Source organism: Malaclemys terrapin, chromosome 7 (assembly GCF_027887155.1).
Source record: "Malaclemys terrapin pileata isolate rMalTer1 chromosome 7, rMalTer1.hap1, whole genome shotgun sequence".
NCBI classification, from domain to species: domain Eukaryota; kingdom Metazoa; phylum Chordata; order Testudines; family Emydidae; genus Malaclemys; species Malaclemys terrapin.
Genome location: NC_071511.1, coordinates 33613617 through 33635468, shown reverse-complemented (window position 1 = coordinate 33635468; position 21852 = coordinate 33613617). Strand labels below are relative to the sequence as shown.

General features: G+C 53.9%; 1 protein-coding gene, 1 long non-coding RNA gene and 10 other non-coding genes across 15 annotated transcripts; all 12 read left to right on the top strand.

The window, feature by feature from the left end:
* The first annotated feature begins 3415 nt into the window (after positions 1-3415).
* On the top strand, positions 3416-3605 carry LOC128841356 (U2 spliceosomal RNA). Its single transcript, XR_008445801.1, has one exon. It is a non-coding gene; the product is annotated as a U2 spliceosomal RNA (small nuclear RNA).
* Positions 3606-5572: 1967 nt separating this feature from the next.
* LOC128840761 (uncharacterized) lies at positions 5573-11196 on the top strand. 4 transcript variants are annotated; one of them, XR_008445701.1, is made up of 12 exons: positions 5573-5609; positions 6740-6766; positions 7424-7466; positions 8233-8272; positions 8495-8528; positions 8779-8802; positions 9199-9244; positions 9488-9531; positions 9996-10031; positions 10314-10364; positions 10669-10704; positions 11025-11196. It is a non-coding gene; the product is annotated as an uncharacterized LOC128840761 (long non-coding RNA). The 4 variants fall into 4 exon arrangements; XR_008445699.1 differs by having other exon boundaries at positions 9993-10031; XR_008445700.1 differs by lacking the exon at positions 8779-8802 and having other exon boundaries at positions 9993-10031.
* Positions 7122-7197, top strand: LOC128841368 (small nucleolar RNA SNORD26). Its single transcript, XR_008445810.1, has one exon. It is a non-coding gene; the product is annotated as a small nucleolar RNA SNORD26 (small nucleolar RNA).
* On the top strand, positions 8097-8165 carry LOC128841367 (small nucleolar RNA SNORD27). The gene has a single exon (XR_008445809.1). It is a non-coding gene; the product is annotated as a small nucleolar RNA SNORD27 (small nucleolar RNA).
* Positions 8348-8424, top strand: LOC128841366 (small nucleolar RNA SNORD28). Its single transcript, XR_008445808.1, has one exon. It is a non-coding gene; the product is annotated as a small nucleolar RNA SNORD28 (small nucleolar RNA).
* On the top strand, positions 8844-8970 carry LOC128841373 (small nucleolar RNA SNORD22). The gene has a single exon (XR_008445815.1). It is a non-coding gene; the product is annotated as a small nucleolar RNA SNORD22 (small nucleolar RNA).
* On the top strand, positions 9310-9379 carry LOC128841369 (small nucleolar RNA SNORD30). The gene has a single exon (XR_008445811.1). It is a non-coding gene; the product is annotated as a small nucleolar RNA SNORD30 (small nucleolar RNA).
* Positions 9853-9923, top strand: LOC128841365 (small nucleolar RNA SNORD29). The gene has a single exon (XR_008445807.1). It is a non-coding gene; the product is annotated as a small nucleolar RNA SNORD29 (small nucleolar RNA).
* LOC128841370 (small nucleolar RNA SNORD31) lies at positions 10165-10231 on the top strand. The gene has a single exon (XR_008445812.1). It is a non-coding gene; the product is annotated as a small nucleolar RNA SNORD31 (small nucleolar RNA).
* LOC128841375 (small nucleolar RNA SNORD22) lies at positions 10466-10590 on the top strand. The gene has a single exon (XR_008445816.1). It is a non-coding gene; the product is annotated as a small nucleolar RNA SNORD22 (small nucleolar RNA).
* On the top strand, positions 10892-10959 carry LOC128841371 (small nucleolar RNA SNORD31). The gene has a single exon (XR_008445813.1). It is a non-coding gene; the product is annotated as a small nucleolar RNA SNORD31 (small nucleolar RNA).
* Positions 11197-15789: 4593 nt separating the features above from the next.
* On the top strand, positions 15790-20647 carry WDR74 (WD repeat domain 74). Its single transcript, XM_054035145.1, has 11 exons — positions 15790-15938; positions 16029-16135; positions 16241-16362; positions 17064-17127; positions 17392-17535; positions 17889-17990; positions 18553-18653; positions 19068-19123; positions 19419-19561; positions 19687-19743; positions 20036-20647. The coding sequence occupies exons 1-11, from the start codon at positions 15878-15880 to the stop codon at positions 20216-20218; spliced, it is 1140 nt and encodes a 379-aa protein (XP_053891120.1). The 5' UTR covers positions 15790-15877; the 3' UTR covers positions 20219-20647.
* The last annotated feature ends 1205 nt before the right edge of the window (positions 20648-21852 follow it).

Genomic DNA, 21852 nt, shown 5'->3' with positions numbered 1-21852 from the left:
GTGTGGGGAAAAAAATTGCAAGAGTTGGCAACGCTGATTTATCACAGTAGATTTGGGCTATCAAAGCACACAACAAAAGGCCTGTCCACACTAAGGAAATTTCCCCCCAAATGCTAACTGGTTCTGCTTAGAATTAGAGTTACCCCAGGACTGACATAGTCCCATTCAGACTGTAGAAAGTTGAAATTTGCATATATTCTGTGTAACAATAACAACAACAACAACAACCCTTTGCCCTTCTCTAGCACATTCCATCTGGGAATATCTGAAAGCTATAAAAACACTAAGTGTCATGATATCCTGGTGAGGAAGGTAAGGGATATGAATGGATCATTTCACCCACCACTGAAATGCTGTCACCTTTGGGTAGATGTGACAGAATGTACCCGTGTCCACACCCTAAGCACTGTTGTAATAATCTTTGTACAAAGTATGCCTTGTGAGCTATCACCTGAAAACTCATAATTTGGGGTCAATATTGTCCTGATAAAATATGTGGCAACATTGTATGCGGAGTTATAAGATGTCCCTGTACAGTGTTATTAACACATGTTCTAAACCATAGAAGAAATTGGCAAACAGATCTGGCTCAAACAAAGGACTGTGTGCCCTGTTTTATTTGCACCTAAGCAGTAAACAGAGTCATCATGCCGGCAGGGTAGATCCCATTGTGCTAGTTCCAACACAGAACAAAGACAGTCCCTGCCAGAGAACTTACATACAAAATCAGGTTTGATACCACTTCAGTAATATCCTGCTGATTATTTTTATTCGCTCTACACAGAACTGAGGGATGGAGTTAATTCTGTAAATAATCTTTAAGCGACTTCCATCCTCCCTTCTGCTGTGTTTTTTTTCCCCCTCTTTCTTTCCTCTTTCCTTTGAGGTCTGTAATTGAGTGACTAGGGAGGCTGATGTGTTCTCTGACTGTTTTTTGAAAAAACCTCCCTAATCACTCAATTACAGACCTCAAAGTCGCAATACTCCAACAAAAAAAACCTTCAAAAACAGACTCCAATGAGAAACTGCAGAATTGGAATTAATTTGCAAACTGGACACTATTAAATTAGGCTTGAATAAAGACTGGGAGTGGATGGTAAAAACTATTTCCCCCTGCTAATTTTTTTCCCCTACTGTTACTCACACCTTCTTGTCAACTGTTGGAAATGGGCCATCCTGATTATCACTACAAAAGTTTTTTTTCTCCTGCTGGTAATAGCCCACCTTAATTGATTACTCTCCTTACAGTTGGTATGGCAACACCCATTTTTTCATGTTCTGTGTGTGTGTGTGTGTGTGTGTGTATTGTGTGTGTGTGTATATATATATATATATATATATATATATATATATACACACACACACACACACACCTATCTTCCTACTGTATTTTCCACTGCATGCATCCGATGAAGTGGGTTTTAGACCACGAAAGCTTATGCTTAAATAAATTTGTTAGTCTCCAAGGTGCCACAAGTACTCCTGTTCTTTTTTCTCAAGTATGTCGTTGTCATGTGCAAAACTATGGGGTTAGGAGGGCTGCATGAAATTTCAATGTAAGCCTCAACTTTTTGGCTAATGGTGCCAGTTGAAAACAGGTCTCTGGTCTTCCATGATGTCCAACCTCAGAAGGTTTTGAAATACCCCCTGCTGGCCAACACCCTGAAAGCCCAGGGCTATAAGGTCCAGATCCACACCCTGGTTGTAGGAGCCCTGGGCATGTGGGCCACCCCACAACGACTCGGTGCTGAGAGCATGTGGAGTCAGTCTCAGTACTAGGACAAGTAAACGAGACCAGCAGATTCCTTCTCTAATGAACCAAGGGATGCACCCCACCCATGTACCTATTCGCTACACCAGTGGTTCCCAAACTTTAACAATCTATGAACCCCTTTCACTAAAATGTCATGTCTCGTGAACCCCGTACTAAAAATGAATATTTTCAGGGATTTTCTCCTTTACCCGAGTATAAATTATAAAAGCAGTGATTTTGGAAATATAAAATTTGTTTTTATGACATGCTTATTACACACTATTTAGTATTAATCATTATATATCATTACAGTATTTGTATTGCATTATGAAAATGGCAACACTCTTAAGATCTCACTTTCGTAGCCTGTATCACTTTGAATAAGCCTGTTATAAGACAAGGCTCCTATATTTAATCAAGGAGTATCAGATGTGAAACAGCATGAAGGTATTTAAGAAGCCAACTCAAAGAGCTACTCCTACACAAGCATTCAAGTCTTGAGCAGTCCAGAAGAACAACACACATTACAATAAAGCTTAAACTTGTTCTTCATAATAATTTTAAAAACAATACTAGCTGCCTATTTCATTTTAAAAACAGCAAAAGATATCCACCTTTTCTTATAAGGAGTCTTGACGTTTAAATCTCCTCAGTGTGATAGATATGCTTGCTTTGATCTGCTTAGCTCTTGGAAGTGCAGGGGCTCCAGGCTGCCGACCCTGTGCTGCCCAAGGTCCCTAGGGACAGCTCTGTCCGGCATTAGGGAATTTTGTCCCCCAGAACCCTCTGTAACATTTCACAAACCCCCCAGGGGCTCATGAACCCCAGTTTGGGAACCACTGGGGTACACCAATAGTGACTTGGACTCTAAATACATTCTACGGGTGATGTCATGTAATGGGGCTTGGCCGCGGTTCATCCCTCAGCGGGGCTGTGGGGTATCCTACCGCCTCGCTCTAGTTCACGGTCAGTCCTGGTCCTGCAGTAGTGGGGGACAGCAAACCCACTGTTAAGGGCTCAGGCCCTTTAGGCCAGGGCTAGGGTGACCAGATAGCAAGTGTGGAAAAATCAGGACGGGAGTGGGGGGTAATAGGAGCCTATATAAGAAAACGACCCAAAAATCAGGACTGTCCCTATAAAACCAGGACATCTGGTCACCCTAGCCAGGGCTGAGTCAACAGTTCTGTAGCAGCCCAGGCCCTAGGGCAGGGCAGGGCAGCAACCAAACAGTCAGGAACTCAGGCCCTTAAGCAGGGGCTGAGTCAATAAGCAAGAGATCCCAGCCTCTCTAGGCCAGGAGTTTCTGACTGTTTGGTTGCTGCCCTGCCCTGACCTAGGGCCTGGGCTGCTACAGAACTGTTGACTGAGCCCTTAACAGTGGGTTTGCTGTCCCCCACTACTGCAGGACCAGTAGGGGCCGCGATCGGCCGAACCTGCCGCGTCAGCAGGTAAATAAACTGGCCTGGCCCGCTAAGGTGCTTACCCTGGCAAGCCGTATGCCAAACGTTGCCGACCCCTGCTTTAAAAACTCCCATACCCTAATCTGGGTCTACGCTGATTATGTACTATGTATGTATCTTGTGAACCTTGTAACCAATACTTGTAATCTCTCATAACTCAAGCCTGACCCCAGATGTACAGGACCCTCCTTAACTGTGTAAACTTGATTTTAAACATTAGCTGTAATACAATTTTTAAATCTGTTCTTATCAGTTTAATATCTGATACATCTTCTATTTGAGGACTATATATTACATGGATTTTTGGAACAGGGAGATGGAATAGGAGCTTGCTCCATCCACTCCACGCATTGACCTGGTATTGCAGTATCTCCAGGAACGGTGCATCTCCCCCCAGGGAGACTATGGTGGTTACAAAATAGAATTTGTTTTAACTCTGAAACTCTTCTTTTTATAACCCCTTTATTCTGATATTTTTAGGATGTGGGTTTATTGATGTTGTTATTTTGTGTGAGTTTATAGCCAAGTTTCTGTGTGTCACTGGAGGAGTTTTAAAAAGCTGGGATTCCACTTTGTGCGGTGAATGCTTCCAGCAGTGTGAGGAACAAATGAGGGAGGGTCTGTCACAGAGATACTTATTTTTTTATAATGTTGAAGCTCGCCTGTATATAAATAACTGCATAGATAATGATATGGATTTGGTTGTATTCTTCTCCCCACTCAACACCTGGTCCAGTAATCTTGGTTTGGAAACTCAAGTGAAGGCACTACATGTCAACTGCACCCAGCACACAGGGGCCCCAATTCTCCACAATACAAGTTCAAAACACTAATACTTAACTTCTGGTTCTTACCCTGTGGCTTGGGACAGGACACTGCAGGTGGCTGCCCCTTCCCAATTGCTCTGCAGAGTGAAGATTAAGCTATTTACCTCCTCTCCAGGGAGCTTTGGGAGGAGTGTACATCATGTGCAGCTGTGAAGTGCTCAGTGTTACTCTCCTGTGAAAGGCTGGTTTGTGGGGTCTGATGTACCCATGCGCTCAGGGAGAGAGCTGCTCCTCCCTTGCAGTGATTTGTTTTTCCACCAAGCTTTGAAATCACAACCAGCAAATGCGCCAGAGCTCCACAACCCCAATGGTAGAGAGGTGGCGGCAGCTGCCAAAAGTGAAGCGAGCGCTGGAGACTGAGGCCTTGGCTACACTAGCGCTGTAACTTGCTGCACTCAGGGGTGTGAAAACGCCCCTCCCGAGTGCAGCGAGCACGGCGCTGTAAAGCACCAGTGTAATCAGAGCCTGCAGCGCTGCACGCTCCCTCGCGGCGCTGCAAGCTACTCCCTTCGGAGAGGTGGAATACTTAGAGCGCTGCGAGAAAGCTCTTGCAGCGCTGGCGGCGCGACTACACTCGCGCTTCATAGCACTGCCGCGGCAGAGCTGGGAAGTCCTGAGTGTAGCCAAGGCCTGAGCAGAACTAGCTGTTGGGACCCCCACGCAGGGCTTGTCTACATGAGGGAATTGACTGGCCTCCTGTAAGCAGAGTAACCACTGCGCTTAGCTATTCCAGTATAACCCCCCCATGGAGGGAGCCATTTCGGGGGTGGGGCTCCCCAGGGTTCCTGCTCGGTCTTTGGGAGGAACCAGACACGGTCCCTGGAGGTGAGCAGAGGCCGAGCTGGAGCGAGTTTCTGCTGGGGGTGGGTCAACCAGAGCAGAGGGGACTCAGGGATCCTGCAGGTAATTCCGGGGGGGGGGGGGAGACCCGCGGAGGACCCTGAGGAGAGGACAATGGGGAGAGGGGAGGAGATTCCCAAGGAGGGAGGGAGGAGGAACGGGTTCCTCTCCCTCCTCCGCTCTGCCACTGCGAACAAAGGACCAACGATAAAACCACAGTAGCACCCGCCAAACTCACACGCACAACCCCAGGGCGCATGCCCGCTCATCACCAGCCCACGTACGTAAACATCCCCTCACCAACAGTAGAGCGCATGCGCACTGAGATTCTCGTGCATTCCCTCATCTCCTGCGCATGCAGGTTACTGCTCATCCCGCCACTTCTATAAGCATGCGCCTTCAGGCACTCGAGCATTCCGCTTCCTCCCTGCGCATGCGTACTCAGGCTTCCGTTTTATTTCCCCCTATGCTTACTTTCTTATATTCCGTCGCTTCTTCGTTTTCCTCACCCACCTTATTCGTATTGCGCATGCGTGAACGTCAACGTACCACCGCCCCCCACCGGGCATAAGCGTTGAGTTTCCCGCGACCCTCTCGTTGCACATGCGCATTCGGCTTCCTTCTGAGAAAGGGGCATTTCCCAGCATACCCCTGGCTCCTGGGTATTTAAGCCCCGTCTGGGGGTAAACTCGGCCATTTGCTCAGCTGCTGCTGGCGCGAGATCGTGGGGTGAGTGGGTTGGGGGCAATCTGCAGCCATGCGGCTCCGCATCGGGAGCTCCTCCTGTGGCGCGGGCGGCTGCTGCCCGCGGTTCCCCGGGGATCTTGGGAGAGAGTGACCGCGCACCGGGCTGGGAGCTGCGTCCCGCGGGGTGGGAGGCGCGGGCAGGCTCCGCCGCCATGTTGTGAGCCATGTGGTTAGGGTGACCAGATGTCCCGATATTTGAGGCTTTTTTAATATGGGCTCCTATTACCCTCCCACCCCGTCCTGATTTTTCACACTTACTAGCTGGTCACCCTACATGTTGCGGATGGAGCTGGGGGCGGGTGCTGCTGTGAGGAGCGGGGGGAGGCTGGGGACCCCCATAGGCGACCCGTAACTCTGTGGTGGGGATACGTGACCCGCCCCGTGTGTCGCCTCTGCTGCCCCCTTCTCCCCGGACCTTTTGCCTGCTGCCCTGCTCGTTTCCCGCTCCCCGCCCGCAGCGTTCCGCCCGGCGGCCCCGGGAAACCCTCCCACGCCGCCCGCTGCTGAGGAGGGGTGGATCCCTGCGCGTGACAAAGCCGCCTGGAGCGCGGGCCAGGAGCCTCTCCGCCGCTCGGGAAAGCGCTGGAGTGGGTGGGGGCTAGTTCTCTGCAGGAGCCCTGTTCACGGGCTGAGCGCCCTGGCCGCCTGGCCCTGCCCCCGCCATGTGTCAGAGGCACCCGCCACGTGCGGCATCGCTCCTCCTGCAGGGGGCGCTCCCCCCCGGCCACCTCTGGTCGGGACCCCCTTGCAATCTGTTTCCTGGGGCACAAGGCTTAACCCCATCCTGCCCTTGCTGCAGGCAGCCTGAAGGCCTTCACCAGCAATGTGGGTGGGAAGGGAGAGGAGCAGCTTCCTACCGTGGGGGTGGGCGGCGGCTGTTCTCTCTATGATGAGACTTATCACAGACCTGTGCTGACAGCCCTGTGAGGACCCCAAATAAATCTGAGGAGAACAGACTTGCCTCCACCCCTGTTGCCAGGGCTATGCAGGGCAGCCATGCCATGATACTGGGGACCATCAGGGAGCTTGCCCATGTTGGGGTGTAGTTGCCCACTTTGCCATGGGGACCATATGTCTATTCCATATTCCTAATGCTGTTTCTTTGTATGCAGGGTTTAAAGCTCGTGAGTGCTTGCTAGGTGAGTTGCAAATGCCTTCATGTATGCTGGAGCTTGTGTAGCACTGGTTAGAGATGCACCTCCTCACCCATTCAAACTCCTTCACAGGGCTCAGCCCAGCTCCCAGGGGCAGGTGTTTCTGGTATTTGGGACATTTAGGGTGGCCATAGAGTCCATGGCTAAATTTATAAGGCCATAGTGTCATACTGTCTGATGTCTAAATGACTGAAATTCCCAGATGCTTGCCTGGCATAGAAAGCTAGCCAAGTGGGAGTCGGGCATGCTACGGGGTGGTGGTGACATGTCACTGTTAATGCAGCATATCATTGCTGTTAATTGGATGCCTGGTCTTGGGAGGAGGGTGGTGTATGAAGTGCTGCAAAGATGATAAATGCTGAACTCTCTCTTTCTGAGACTTCAGTGGAGAAAATCTTTACCAGATTCTGAGTGGCACTGACTTTAGCTCAGGTAGGTGTGGATTACATTTAGGTCCCTGTGGCCTGGTACTTCAGCCCTGCAGGGAGTGGAGCAGCCCCTTGTTGAACAGCAGCTGAAGAGAGCATATGCCCACATTGCCCTTAACATAGGGAGTGGGTAGACCAGGTTGTAGGAATGGTGCTCTTATAGGAGGAGAGTCAGTGATTGCATGTTAAGGTTCATATGTGTCTCTTTTTTCAGACATGGGTCTTACCAGTCATGTGCATCTGCAGCCTCTTCACATGTGAGTAGTTGAGCTTTTTCCATCTCTGATGAAAATGATACATAGAACATGGGGTGGTCTACACAGGGGAAACCAGCTCCATTACACCATGGTGAGGGTGCAGCTGTCTTCCCTAATGTGGCTAGGATGGGAGCAGGGATACATATTGTTGCCTTGGGGCTTGAGTGGAGCCTCATCCACTGACTCACTGTCTGCTCGGTTTGTCTCCTGTGTGGAACAGCCTTGCCTCTCCAAATATGCATCCCTCTTAGACCAGCAGAAACTGTGCCCTGCTTGGAATGATGGCTGGGCAGGATGGAGGGGGATGGTCAGTGCTGGCTTGGGATCTGTGTGTATTGGACTGATCCAAACTTCTACTTCCTCCTCGCTGCAGCAGAGCTGTCCACCATGTTTTGAGTTTTCAGTAAATGGTAGTGCATGCTAGGGTAGCATCTAGGGGTGTGTGTGTGTGGGGGGGGTTCCCCTCTGAGGATGGGGATTTGTGGCTCCACAGATGGCTCTGACCATTCCTGTGTGCCTGGCAGCTCAATCCTCTACCCAGCTTGAGGACTGCTGCAGTGGTTGGTCAGTATAGGCTGCAAGGTGGGTCTATTTCCCTTGGACACACAGTCAAGCTTCTGCTCCCCTGCTGTTCAGTGATGAATGCAAACAGACAAGCATATGGCTGAGTGTCTGTGATGCCAGCTTACTTCTGAGAACTTGAAGATCATCCTTGGGGAGGGATTTTTGGTCTAGGAATAGGGTTAACCTGCCCTTTCTGTTTCAGGTTACCCCCACCCCCAGATGGAGTCCGGCCTCATATACAGGTAGGTTTAGGAGCCCTGCTAAGGCTCTGTGTGCTGAGCATTCCCTTCCAGGTATATCAGTGCCCAAGCCCCCTTGCCATGTGATCTGAACCAGTTCCTCTGAAAAGTTTTGAAGAACATTGGTCAATAAGCATGTTAGAGTTCTGATGGCAGCTGGCCCTTGGGCCAAAGATGCTGCTCATTCAGACACCTGTCTCACAGGGCTCTCTGCTTTCCCTCTAGGTGAACTCCTCCTGGGGGTGAATGCCTGTCTCAGGTAAATGCATCTCCTACACAGTGTCCCTAGCATGGTAGAGCCTAGCCAGTTCCCCTTCTGTAGCTTTGGGATGGGCCATTACTTTGACAGTTGGCAAGTGGCAGTTTGAAAGGATGACACAATGTTAGCTGGACGACACTTGTCTCATGGCATTTGAGTTACCAAAGCCCTGATCAGACTGCTCTGGCTCTGCTCCAATGAGCTGTGCCCCATTCCTGTGCTCACTGACCTGATTCTCTTCTCTGTACAGGTGAGATGTCTTGATCTGGGAAGGGTGAGTGACCTACACCGTCCTAGTGCCCCCTCTGTCCACTATCCCAATGAGGAAACTTGTGCCTATCTTACTGTCTGTTCTGGTACCAGAACCTGCAAAGGTGAACCCACTGGTACCTGCAGCATGAGAGGAGGAGAACATGCTCCAAGAGGAACAGTCTGATGGGACATTGGGCTGGGTCTGACATTGTTCCCTGAGTGTAATGGCTAATTAACCCACACCTTTTGCCCCATAACACTGTGCTCTGCACACTGCCATCTCAGGCAGGAGAAGCATCCTGTAAAACAGCAAGGGGAGAGGGATGTACTCCCAGTGCACCTTGTATCTGAGCAATGGGGTGATGGAATACCACTGAGCAGAGAGCAAACACTAATCAGATGCTCTGGTTCTTTTCAGGTGCCTGGAGTGAGAGTCTTGGCCAGCTCCTGACCCAGCTGCCCAGGTAAGGGTGTGCACAGATCATCAGCTGATGATGGGTGGGGCTCAGTCCTAGTTGCCTGTTCCCACTGACATGATGAACTCACTTTGGAATCTCGTTCGGCTGAACATTGCTGTTGAGACTCTGACTCTGAGGCTTGGTGATGAACAGGCTGCAGGCTTTGCCTCATCAGGAAGCTTATTCCGGGGATGCAAGTTTAGAATTCAAGGCCTCAAGGATTCAGATCAAATAACCTCTTTCCCCTAGGTTAAAGATGCTGGAGTTGATGGCTCCACTGCACTGAGTCACAGGTAAGTGCCCTTCAGCTCTCTCCAGGGCTCTTTGCAAATGTCCCTTGCATAGAAGCATGTGTAAGAGACCAGATGCTGCAGTTCTCCCTGTACAGCTCTGCCTGTCTGGGGCATGCGTTGCAAATATCACTGAGATCAAATTTTCCTCCCCAAACAACTGGGACAAGGGGCATGGAGGGAGTAGGGCTTCGTTGTGGTGTCAGGGCAGCCAGCTCTGGGTGTTTAAACCGGTCGTGATAGTGCCGAGGGGGCCTAGTCAGCACCCAGTTGTGGCAGGCATGATACTGTGCTGTCTTGTGGGGTAAAAGGTGCTCACTGCAGTTTTAATGATGAGCCAAACTAGCTCACTTTGATTTACTATAAACATGAAAATATTTGAACAACTGAGAAACTGCACAGAGCAGGGGATGAGTTTGGGGCATCTGTGCTGGGGAGTAGCTGACTGGGTTGTCTTGTTCCAGCAGGTAGCCAGAGGCCTGTGGTCTGAAGTGCCTGGAATGGTGAGTGAGTGATGGGCCTAGGGGTGTAAAGGAGGGATAGGCAAGGGGAGCTAAGCAGAGATCACACCTGCCCCTCGCTGTAAGCTGAATGGCAAGCTCTGCCCTATGGCAGGGGTCCTGTCCCATTCTCTGGCTCCTCAGTGATGAGACCCCTACCGCCCCAGTCTGATCCCCATGACTGAGTGGTTCCCTCTGAGGCCAGGAGCCTGGTAGCAGTGTGGGTTGAGAACATGGTGGCCTGCTCCTTGCACAGCCCTCCAACAGTTGTTTGTTTGGTTTCAGGAGCCTTGGATTTCCTGCCAGGGAATGGGCAGTCAGCCATTGGAGCTGCAGGTAGGCTGATAAGCACCAATTGGGGAAGGGACTGATAGAGAGGAGCTCTGCTCCCTCCATAGCAATACAGGTGGGTGAGAGGTAGGTAGGTAGGTGCCATGTCCTGATGAGGAAACCAGGTCACGTCTTACTGTCCATGCTGGTCCAGAACCTGCCAAGGTTGAACCCACTGGGCCGGTGGAGAGAGAGGAGGAAACTCTGTTCCAAAAGGAACAGTCTGATGGGACTTCGGCAGCATTGGGGTGAGGGGTGGGGTATGCCATGGGAAGCAGCTCTCCTGCAATTCTCCCCTTGTTTCTCATAGGGCTGCCTGGAAGCATGGCTCATCCGAGCACTGCAGGTGAGTGTAATTGCCACTGACTCTGTACTTGCTCCCTGTGTGCTGATCCTCTCCCACATCCGGGGATGAGCTGTCTCACTCCTTGTGCTGGTGCGCCCGCCTCATAGCATGGTGCCTTCTGCTGGCATTGACTAGCTCCCCCTCTCCCCCCCCCACACAACCCTTTCCCTTTCCTCAGGCATGAGGTTGAGTATATGATGAGCACTTACCGCCCCAGTCTGATGCTGGTGACTGACTGGTACTTTCTGACGCTTGACCCTGGGGGTCTGTCTGCCCCTGGCCAGGGGCACTCCTCTCACTGGTCTCCTTCCCTCCTGCAGGTTGGAGCATGTGGGCCAGATGCAGCTTTTCCATCACACCTGCCTCCAGGAAGAGCTCTCTGCTGAGCTGTGACAAACCCAGCAGCAGCTTAGTGTTGGTGGGGGCAGTCGGCCCCTTAGTGTGTGTAGTTCTGTGTGTACTGATGGTTAAATAAAACATCTCTGCACAGAGCAGCTGGAGCCTTGGTGTCATGTTGGGCCTCGGAGTGTGCATCACAAGTCCTGCTGGGGGCGTGAGCTGGCTGGTGTCATGCTGGGGAGGAGGGAGTTACTAGGTGGAGTTAGGGCCCTGCTCACCCATACCTGCAGTGATGGGGTACAGCTCTCTGGATGAAGCTTAGAGGTGGGCTGGGCTCTCTTATGCTAAAGAAAAGGAGCCTCATTCTGGCTTCATGCCAGCTGGCCCATGGGGCTCCTGTCTCCACAAGGGGCAGAGTTGCTGGTTTGTGCCTAAGCTGTCCTGCATCCTAGTGACTGAGGCTAGTACTCCTGCCATGCCACAGCAGGCTGTCTCCATCCCCAGCTAACAGCTGAGGCAGGACACTAAATGCACTCTCAGCCCTTGCATAGCCTGAAGTTGTACCGCCCACAATGGCAGGGTTGTGGGCACATCTCTGTCCTTGGTTTCAGCCAGTGTGCTGAGCAGGAGCAATGTCCAGTACCTGACTGCTGTGTGACAGGGCTGGAATGAGTCATGCTGAGGGGACTCCTGGCGTGTCGTCAGTCTTTCCTCCATCCTGCCTTGGCCTGACCTCCCTGCAAGCCCTAGAACTGACCTGTGCACAGGCAAGTGAGTTTAAACTCCTCTTGGCTCACTCAGCTTTAATTGAGTGGCTGAGTTGGAGGGGGTGAAGCTGGTGGAACTAGGCCACAGGTCTGTCCTAGCTCAGAGTGCTCTACTTCCTGTCAAGGGTTCTTGGATATCCCTAAGGTGCACTGCCCATGCCTCCCTTCTCTGGTGTATTAACCCTTATGCACCTGAGTGGGAACCCAATACAACCTACTTTACAGGCCCAAAGGGGTGGAGTCCTGCTTGGGTACAGCTGGGAACAGAACCCTAGTTCACGGTGTGTCTATCCACTCCTTGGGATTGTCATGTGAGGGGCTGTACTAGGATGGTGCAATAACAGCTGCTGGTGCCAGCATAGCCAGAGCAGTAGCTGAGCTGGTTCTAAGCTGCTGCACACAGATGCAACCACATAGAGGTTCCACCTGATACGCGTTGGGTACTTCTGCAATGGCAGGCTTGCAACTCCCTGCAGGGTAGCTGTATAAGCCAGAGCTGAGCAAGGCCCTGACCCTCATACAACAGCTCCTAGTTCTGCCTCTGTAATGCAGGGTGAAGGATGTGGTGTAGTTGTAGCTGTGTCAGTCTCAGGATATTGTTGAGTCAGGCATACTAGCCTTCTGCAACACAGACTCAGGGTCTGGGCCAGGCCCTAAAGCTGCAGATTTAACTGAAAACAGATCAGCAGGTTACCTGGCTCTAGCACCCAGACACCCAGTTCCCCATGCTATCCAAACCCCAAATAAATCCATTATACTCTGTATAAAGCTTATACAGGGTAAACTCATAAATTGTCAGATTTCAGAGTAGCAGCTGTATTAGTCTGTATCCGCAAAAAGAACAGGAGTACTTGTGGCACCTTAGAGACTAACAAATTTATTAGAGCATAAGCTTTTGTGGGCTACTGCCCACTTCTTTGGATGCATGTAGAGTGCAACATATTGAAGGAATATATACACACACATACAGAGAGCATGAACAGGTGAGAGTTGTTTTACCAACTCCGAGAGGCCAATTAAGTAAGAGAAACAAATTTTTTTGAAGTGATAATCAAGATATCAAACTGTCTGTACTGGGCTAAGAAGTGTGAGAATACTTACAAGGCTGAGCCATTACAAACATTGAATCGATCTCCCCTTGTAAGTATTCTCACACTTATCAATATATATCTGAAACCTGTCATTAATAAGTGATTTTTATTAAGTATAAAAATTAGGATTTAAGTGGTTTCAAGTAATAGAACAACACAAGCCACCAAGCCCAATAAAGCAAAAACATGCAACTGATTATAGGTACTATCTCACCCTCAGCAATGTTCCAATATGCTTCTTTCACACACTAGACTCCTTCCTAGTCTGGGCCCAGTCCTTTCCCCAATACAGTCCTTATTAGTTCCAGCAGACTTCTCAGGTGGTAACTAGGGGTTTTCTCATGACTGGCCACCTTTGTTCTGCTCTACCCCCCCCTTTTTTTTTTTTTTATAGCTTTGGCACAAGGTGAGAGTCCTTTGTTTCTCTGGGTCCACACCCCTCCTAAATGGAAAAGTACCAGATTTAAGATGGATTCCAGTGTCGGGTGACATGATCACATGTCGTGTGAGACCTCAGCCTCCATTACATAGGAAGGTTTGCATGTAAACAAAGACATTTACAGTTCATTGATTCTGAAGCACCCTTACGTACTTCCACTTAATATGTTTACATCAGTAATACAAGTTTATATCTTATTCTCCGAACTTCAGACATAGAAATAATTCATGCAAACAACTAGGAAGAACAAAGATTATAAACTTTATAATGATACCTTACAAGAGACCTTTTGCATAAAGCATATTCCAGTTACATCATATTCACATTCATAAGCATATTTTCATAAAGCATATGGAGTGCAATGTCACAGTAATATCTTATTGGACCAATTTCTCTGGGTAAGAGAAGCTTTTGAGCCACACCGAGCCCTTCTTCAGGGTGAAGGAAACTTTCCTCCCTTGTATTTAGTTTGGGCCCACCCTGCTCCAGGACCACTGAGGAGCCCATGGCTATGATGGGCTGGGACCCTCTGCCCAAACCCTGGCTGGGAAGCTGAGAGATCTGTGCTCCAAGAGCTGCCCCGGGGCAGGTGTGTGGCCTTGCCTAGGTTGTCATATGCTAGGGCTAAAGTGTGGATTCTACAGCTCATAGAGAAGAAAGAGCTGTGGGATGGGGCCAAGCTTCTCCTGCTAGGCTCAGACTCCTTTGGGTGCCTGATGAGCTTAGAGCTGGGCTGGCCCCCCTCATGCTGAAGAAATTCTGGTTTGCACATGCCACAGAGTATTAGGGGTCTCTCCCTGCCCCCTCAAGGTACAGAGGTGCTGGCTTGGCACCTGAGCTGTGTGGGATGCCTGTAGCCAAAGCTGCCTGGGTATAGCAATCTCCCCAGTGGGCAGAGCTGTGAGTTACCAGCTCTCTTCCTCCCCACTCAGACTCTGCTGGGGAGCCCCTGCAGCTGGCCATCTGGCTGATGGGTTCCTGGGTGCAGGAGATGCTGTGAACAGGGAGAGGTTAACCTGTCTGAGCCTGTCGCAGCAGCTGCCTGCCTGACCTTGGGGAGCCCAGGATTAACTCAGGCAAACTCCCACCTCAGCCAAACCTGCTGCTAAAAGGGGCCTTGGCAGCCAGCCCTAGGCTCGCATCTGTCAGGGCAGAACCAAGTAGCTGAGACCTGCTCACCATGGTGGCAGCCACTTTGGGCTCTGTGGGAGGGGAGCTAGCTATGCCAGCACACAGCAGCAGCGGGCACTGTGCCCACTTGAGCAGGCCCCAGTGCCTAGGCAGTGTCTATTCTCTGCTGCTACTGAAGGCAGGGAAGGTGAAAGCTGAGTGAGGGGCAGCTACGTGAGCCAGGTGTATGTGTGGTCTGTGCTCACATACTGGGACCAACAGAGGAAGCTGCAGGGACAGTGAAAGCCTCTCCATGCCTGTTTCTCTGGGGAAGCTTCTCTACCTTGCTGTCACCCTTCTGCAGGGGAACTGGGGGGCAGGGTGGTGTCCTGAGGAACTGGGATAGGAGGACATAAGTCCCAGGCACTGAGGGATCAAATGCAGCAGCTGGCAAGGTATAGGGCCCAAACTTTGGGGTTGGGTTATGTGGGGCCTTGGGCTCAGGCATGGGAGGGGAGGTTTGGAAGCTGGGGTGGTGCAGATGCAGGGTCAGGTCTTGGGCTCTGGGATGGGGTGCTGGGATGCAGGCTCAGCCCTTCGTAACAGGTTTCTCCCTCTGCAGGTGTGGTGCTCATGAGTACTGCTGTGTCTCTAATGCCAGGAGGGTGAGAGTCTGGCCAAGATCTTTGTGGTGGTGGACCTGGAGGTGCTCCCTAGAGAGAAGATGGCTTCCCCCTTCAAGCTCATTGCGCACACACACACCATTCTCCCCAGAGGCACCTGCAGGGATGCATGGGCAGTGGGGACCTGGGGCTGCTAAGCCAACATGCCTGCTTTCGCTTTGCTGTCACCAGGCCATTCCAGGAGGCGGAGGGTGTGGATTAGCTCTGTGTCTGGGCCATGTGCCCTGGAGGTGCTGCCTGCCCAGCCCTGCTCCTGGCATTACACTGACCACCCTTCCTGGCCATACTCAGGAAGGCAGCTGATGCACAGGCTCTGGAAAGCAGGAACCCAACAAGCCACTGCTCTTGCTCTGGCTTTGCTGAGACTCCCATGGTCTGCTGGATCTGATGGGAGGAACTGGGCTCTGCGGAGGAGGGGCCTAGACAGACTGTGACCCCATAAGGGATGGTATTTGTGCTGCTCCTTATGGGGTGGGGGAAGAATGCACAATGAACAGGCAGCAGGCGGGAACGTTGCGAGTAGAACTAGGTGTAGGCAGGAAAGGGTTCGGTGAGACACCACGGAGCGGAAGCAAACCCGGCCCAGGCCTGTCACGAATCGCGAAGTCTAACATCCGGCTTCCGGCGTAATACTGTAAGCGGTCCGGCCCCGCACCACTTCCCTCCTCTTTTAGCACATTCTGGCCCACCAGGACAGCCAGAAGGGAGCGAGCCGGAGCGGATAGAGAGAGGTAGCGGGGCAAGATGGCGTCTTCTGCGCGGTGGAATCACGTGTGGGTTGGATCCGAGACTGGCATCCTGAAAGGTATCGGGGAGGGCGGCCGTGATGGGGGGGGGCTTGTCCCAGTCTCTTCTCCCTGCCTCCGGCTGTGACCATTTTTCGTCTCTTTCCTAGGGGTGAACCTGCGGCGGAGACAGGCCACCAATTATGTGGCGGCCTCGGCACTGCGCCGGGATGAGGGCGTCTGCGCCATGTGCTGGGGGGACCCCTCCGAGTCCGAGGTGAGGGGCCCGGGGCGGCGGCGGGAGGGGCTGCAGCCGAAGGGCTGGGGCGGCGGGGGGAGGGGCTGCAGTTGGGGGCGCCCCCTGACCACTCTCCTTCCCCAGATCCTCGTCGGCTGCCTGGATCGGTCGGTGAAGCTGTTCAGCACCGAGAAGGGAAAGTTCACAGAGTCGCGGCAATGTCTGGGCGGGGAGGGCTCGTTCTGCGGCCTGGCCGTGCACGACAGGTGGGTCCCGCGCCCCGAACCAGGCAGCTGCCCCCCAGCTCCATAGTGCCTGTTTCCAGCTTTTTATCCGTGGGCCTATCTAACCCCAGGTTTCACCCATCCCCGCTGTCCCCTCCCACCCGGGATCGGACCTATCTAACTCCAGGTCTCTCACGTTCTTCTTCTCCTGGGAGATTCATGGATCCCTTTATCCCAAGTCTCCTCCTCTCCGTCCCCACCCCATCAGATCTGTAGATCCATCTAACCCTGGGTCTCACGCAGCCAAGCCCTGGATTAGATCATTTACCCTTTTGCTCCCTGCCACCACCAGGTTAGACCCGGGAGCTCCTTGAACCTCATGCACATGCCTACCTTTGGATCAGACCAATGGGCCCATCTAGCCTCCTGTCCTGTCTCTTACAGCAGCTGATGTTGGATGGTTCACTCAGAGACTTAATCTATCCTGCTGCCAAAAAGAAATACACCCATGGGGGGGAGAGTGGGGGAGAAGCATCTTTCACCCTCTTTAGGCAGGAGATTCAAGTTCCCTTTGTGACACCCACTGCTTGTCTGCCTATCCATGCATCCATCCATCTCACCCCCTAATTCCAGTAGTGAGTGTGGCCCGTGTCTGCTGTTAGAAACTAACAATGATTTATTTCTCTCTCCTCCCTATCTGGATTTTCTCCCTCTCACCCCCACCATTTGGCCGGCATGTGCAGTTCCATCATCACCTGTGTGGAGTCTGGTCTCCTCAAGGTCTGGCGGGATGCCTCATCTGAAAACGTAAGGCTCTCATGGGGAGAGGCCTGGCGCAGTGGATGCTGGGTTGGTGGTGGGGTATGGCTAAGTGGGGGATGCTGCATTGGGAAGGAATCTGAGCCGGATTAGGGCTAACACTGTTGCCTTCCAGGTTGGTCGCAGGGAGTCGAGCTGTGTGGGGACAATTCCTGTTTGCTCTGTGGGGAGGGTTAAGTGCAGTGGATCTCAGTCCTGCCAGGATCCCTGCACTTGGTATCATAACTCCCTCTTTTCTGCTGCCCCATTTAGATGGAAACCCAGGTGGGGGCTGGCGTGTGCCGTATGCGCCAGAACCCTGCCCAGCCGCAGTCTGTGGGGACAGGTGGGAAGGAGAACGCTCTGAAGGTCTGGGACTTGCACCGGCCTGAGGAACCCATCTTCCGTGCCAAAAATGTGAGTGCTTGCCCTAGATGTTCCCCCTACAAGCCCATGCTCTAGGGAGCCCTGGCCATGCCCTCTATCAGCATCTGCCCTGGCTGCCCCCAGGAGGAGGGAAGCCCTTGGCCTGGCTCTAAGTCTATGTCCTACCCCTTGGGGGAGAGTCTGTCCTGACCCTGCCTATTGTTCCCTGAGCCTGTGCCCACCATACACACTCCTCCTCCCTTCGTCCCTCCCCCCAATCCCTGACAAGATCTACATTTCATCTCCTGACCCTGCCCGAAGCTCAGTACCCTCTCAGGCCATGTGGGAGCAAACCCAGCCCAGGCCTTGTGGTTCCACTTACCCCGCCTCACCCCTCTCGGCAGGTGCGGAATGACTGGCTCAATCTCCGAGTCCCTGTGTGGGAGCGTGACCTGCAGTTCCTACCTGGCTCTGAGAAGATTGTCACCTGCACTGGGCACCACCAGGTAGGAGCTTGAGGAGTGGATTGGGCTGCAATGAAGGGACTGGAGTTTGTAGGGGGGAGGTGGTATTAGGGTCTGGAGGAGGTCTGGGGAGGGACTTGGGAGGCGGTGGGGGTGTGAGCTGGATTGAGGTGGGAAAGGGATCAGGGTCTGGGGAGCCCACAGAGGCAGGGATGAGTAGACGGGGGTCTGAGAGGCTGGGAGTAGAGGGAGAGGGACCTGGGGAAGGGGAGGTGCAGGATGGTGTTTAGGGTGGGGGAGATGGGAAAGGGGATCAGTCTGAGGTGCAAACAGGGATGGGGGATTGTGGAGCAGGGGGAATGGAGGGAAGAGTTGGGACAATAGAGGTGTTGGATTGGGGTTTGGAGGGGTTGGGCAGATGGGGAAGGGGAATCAGGGTCTGAGATGCAGAGGATAGAGGGGCGGAGGGGCATTCAGGTGTTTGGAGGGTTCGTTTCCTGACAGTAACTGACCTGATGCCCCCAGCTCATCTGCTTGGGGCAGTGGTTGCCTGCCAAGGAGGGAGTGTGTGGGGCCACTTTGACGCCCTCTCTGTCTCTCCCAGGTGCGGCTGTACGACCCCAGCTCCCCACAGCGGCGCCCTGTGCTGGAGGCAACCTATGGGGAATACCCCCTCACAGCCCTCTCCCTCACCCCTGGTGCTGAGTAGGTCACTCTCCCTGCCGGCTGAGGGGGCGGGGGCACTGAACACAGTTGAGGGAGGGCAGGGCAGTGGCTCTGTGGCTTGGGGTAAGGCACCCGTCTACGAATGCCAAGGGCAGGCAGCTGAGAGCTATTCAGAGCTCAGCACCAGACCTCCATTTGGTTCTGTTTGGTGGGAGGCAGCACTGGCTCCTCCTGGGTCAGAGCAGGGGGGCTGGGAGTCCAGGCTCCTGGGTTCTTTTCCCAGACCTGGGTGGAGAGTGGGTTGGGGTGGAGGGGAAGGAGCTGCTGATGGCTCCTTGGTGGGTGGTGGAGTGCAGAAGCCTGGCTGGGCAGTGGGTATCGCTGTGACCATGGGATGGGGAGTTAGGCACAGGCAGGACAGGAGCCACCGCTCTAACACCCATCTCCTTGCAGCTCTGTGGTGGTAGGCAGCTCGCACGGGGACATGGCTGTCATTGACCTGCGGCAAGGTGAGCAGGGGCTGGGGCATGGCTGCAGCTCACAGCACTTTGCTGCTGCCAGCCTCAGGGCATGGAGGGGCTAATGTTGGGAGGGAGTATGGGAGAGGGAACATTGTTCCTCTTGGGGCAGGGGAGAAGTCTGGCCTGTGGGAGTGGAGGAGGGATTCGTGGGGGTGGAAAGTTAGGAGGTGAGACTCGGTTGAGGTTGAGTCAGTGGAGAGGGTGCTACTGGGCCCTCTGGCTTGGATCTCTGGGGGTGGGCCTGGGGGCTGGCTCAGTGATGGTCCGTCTCTCTCTGCGGCAGGACGGCTGGTGAAATGCCTGAAGGGCTTTGCTGGGAGTGTGCGCAGCGTCCAGTGTCACCCCACCCTCCCACTCGTGGCTTCCTGTGGCCTTGACCGCTTCCTGCGGGTACATAATATCGAGGACAAGCACCTGGTACACAAGGTGAGAGCTGCGCCCTCAGCCCCCCCATGCAAGCACCCCTGCTGGGAGAGGCCGGAGCTGCAGTGATTCCCTCTCCCTTATGGACATGGTGCTGTATCCTGATCTCTGACCCCTGTTGTTTGCAGGTGTATCTGAAGTCCCGGTTGAACTGCCTGCTGCTGACCAGCCGTGAGAAGTGGGAGGTGAGTGTGGTGGGAAGGGAGGGAGCAGAGGGGGCTCCCTCTTGGGTGTGGGAGCTCTATTTGTGGGGTCGCTGCACCTTGGCTGCCTCTCTCCTGGCTGCATTGTTATTGGGTTGAGGGTGTTGGGGACGGGGAGCAGGGGAGAGACCTCAGGGCTGGGGCCTTCTGCTCCCCTAAACCTGCTTAAGGTAATGGGTAGGGACCCTTCCCTTGTCCTTCTATGGGGGCCCCTTCACGTAGTCAGGGGACTGCAGGGGGCGCTGCTTGTTTTGACTGCCTCCTCCCCCCCCAGGATGAAGAACCTGAACCTGCAGCCCCCCAAGCAGACGTGAAGGAGGAAAAAGATGAGCTGTGGGATGGCATGGAGACGGTGGCTACCAAAACAGTGCTCAAGCGCAGGGCGGACCCCAATGTCCGGGAGACCCAGCTAGGCAAGCGTCCCAAGAAGCAGAAGAGAACGAGCGCTGGGCCTTGAGGGGGGCCAGTGGGGAGCCTATGCCCCAGCCAGAAAGGATAATGAACTCGCTCCCCACCCCGGCCATAGGGACTCCTGTCTGGACAAGGGGAGGGGAAGCCTCATGTCTCTGCTGGCCAGAGGCACCAGCCTCTCCCCTGCTGCTGAAAGGGACTGGGGTGGAGCGGGGGTGGAAATGTGCCAGCCCTAGCTGGGGTTGGCAGGGCCCTAACCTCTCAGAGAATGCTGCCCCCGCTTGGACAAGGTGGGTTGAGCTGGGGGCAGTCACAGCCCACTGTGGGGCTGGAGGGCAGAGCTGGGTCCATTAAGGCCCATTCCATTGGCCAGCAAGTGGAGCAGATATTTTGGGTAAGAGATTTGGACCTACCGCCTGGACACCCAAGCTGTAATGGCCATCACACAGCAGTGTAAAAAGAACCTATAACCGTGCCTTGTTCTGGAAGTGTGTGTGTCTGTGGGGGGGTGGGTGGGATGGTGCATTGGCATGAGCCCTATTCTTTGCTCTTTCCTAGATGGTCCACTGCCTATAGGGGGAGGGCTGCCCCCAGGGTGGGTATTGGAGGAGGGACCTCTGTACATGACCCTTCCCCCCCCCCCATCAGCTCTCCATCCACATGCAGCTCTTCTGTGCCCTAGTCCTTGGCTATCCCCTCTCTGCCCTGCCCCCAGCCATGGAGTCTCCTACATGGCCCCTCCTTGAGGAGCCTCTGCCCCCAGGGGACCTGTCTCACCTGGGGCGGGCAGGACACGTGGGAAACGCAGCTGCGGTCTGCCCAGATTACCGTGGAGGAGCCGGAGGCGGGGCCGTGCCTCCGGGCGTGGTGCGGGTGGAGCCGCTGGGATAGGTCCATGGGGGCAGGCCCGAGCCGGGCGGGGCGCTGTGTGTCCCCAGGAATCGGGGCCATGCCCCGGACCAAGCCCTCGCCTGGAGACTGCGACAGGGAGGCGCCGCCGGGCGCTGACCTCACAAAGCGCCCGGGGACCGCGCGGCGCCCGGAGCCGCGGGCGCCAGGTGGCGGCAGCGCACCCATGGGCTGCATGCACTCCGGCCGCGGATCCCGCGCCGCGGGGCCGGACGGAGCAGAAGGGCCCAGCGGCACTGCAGGTGGGGAGATCCCTGCCTTGGGGGGCATCCCAGGGGGAGGAATCCCCGCGGGGGGCGCGAACTGCAGGCGCGGGTGACCCCTGCCGGAGGAAAGTGGGGGTCCTGGTGGTATGGGGGGAGGCTGTGCAGGGGGCGGGGCTACACATGTGTATGGGGGATCTTGGGGGGAGATTCCTGCATTGGGAAGAGGGGGATCATGGGACTTCCGCAGGGGGTGGGGGTCTACACATGGGGGATGGAGTCCCTATAGGGGCAGGCTACTGGGTCCTTCATGCTGCTCCGTGATAGATAGAAATCTGTCAGTCTGTCCAGCTGGGGGGGGGGGAGCTCCTTTGGCCCCCACTCCCTCCAGGTCACGCTCCTACCCCTGAGTCTGCTGGGGTCGCAGTGCACATTGCACTCTATGTCTTTGGGTTTATTCTCTGGGGAAACTCAGAGCCAATGAGGGGAAATTCCCATCCCTACTCTGCACAGAGCGGAGTGGAATCCAGGCATCCTGCTGCCCATCTATCCCTTCGCTGTGACCAGC

What these genes read in the sequence shown, in the direction of transcription:
- WDR74 (XM_054035145.1), top strand. Translation starts at nt 15,878, where the DNA reads ATGGCGTCTTCTGCGCGGTGGAATCACGTGTGGGTTGGATCCGAGACT. An exon ending in TCCCTCACCCCTGGTGCTGA is followed by an intron (nt 18,654 to 19,067) that starts GTAGGTCACTCT and finishes ATCTCCTTGCAG; the next exon opens with CTCTGTGGTGGTAGGCAGCT. An exon ending in TGTCATTGACCTGCGGCAAG is followed by an intron (nt 19,124 to 19,418) that starts GTGAGCAGGGGC and finishes TCTCTGCGGCAG; the next exon opens with GACGGCTGGTGAAATGCCTG.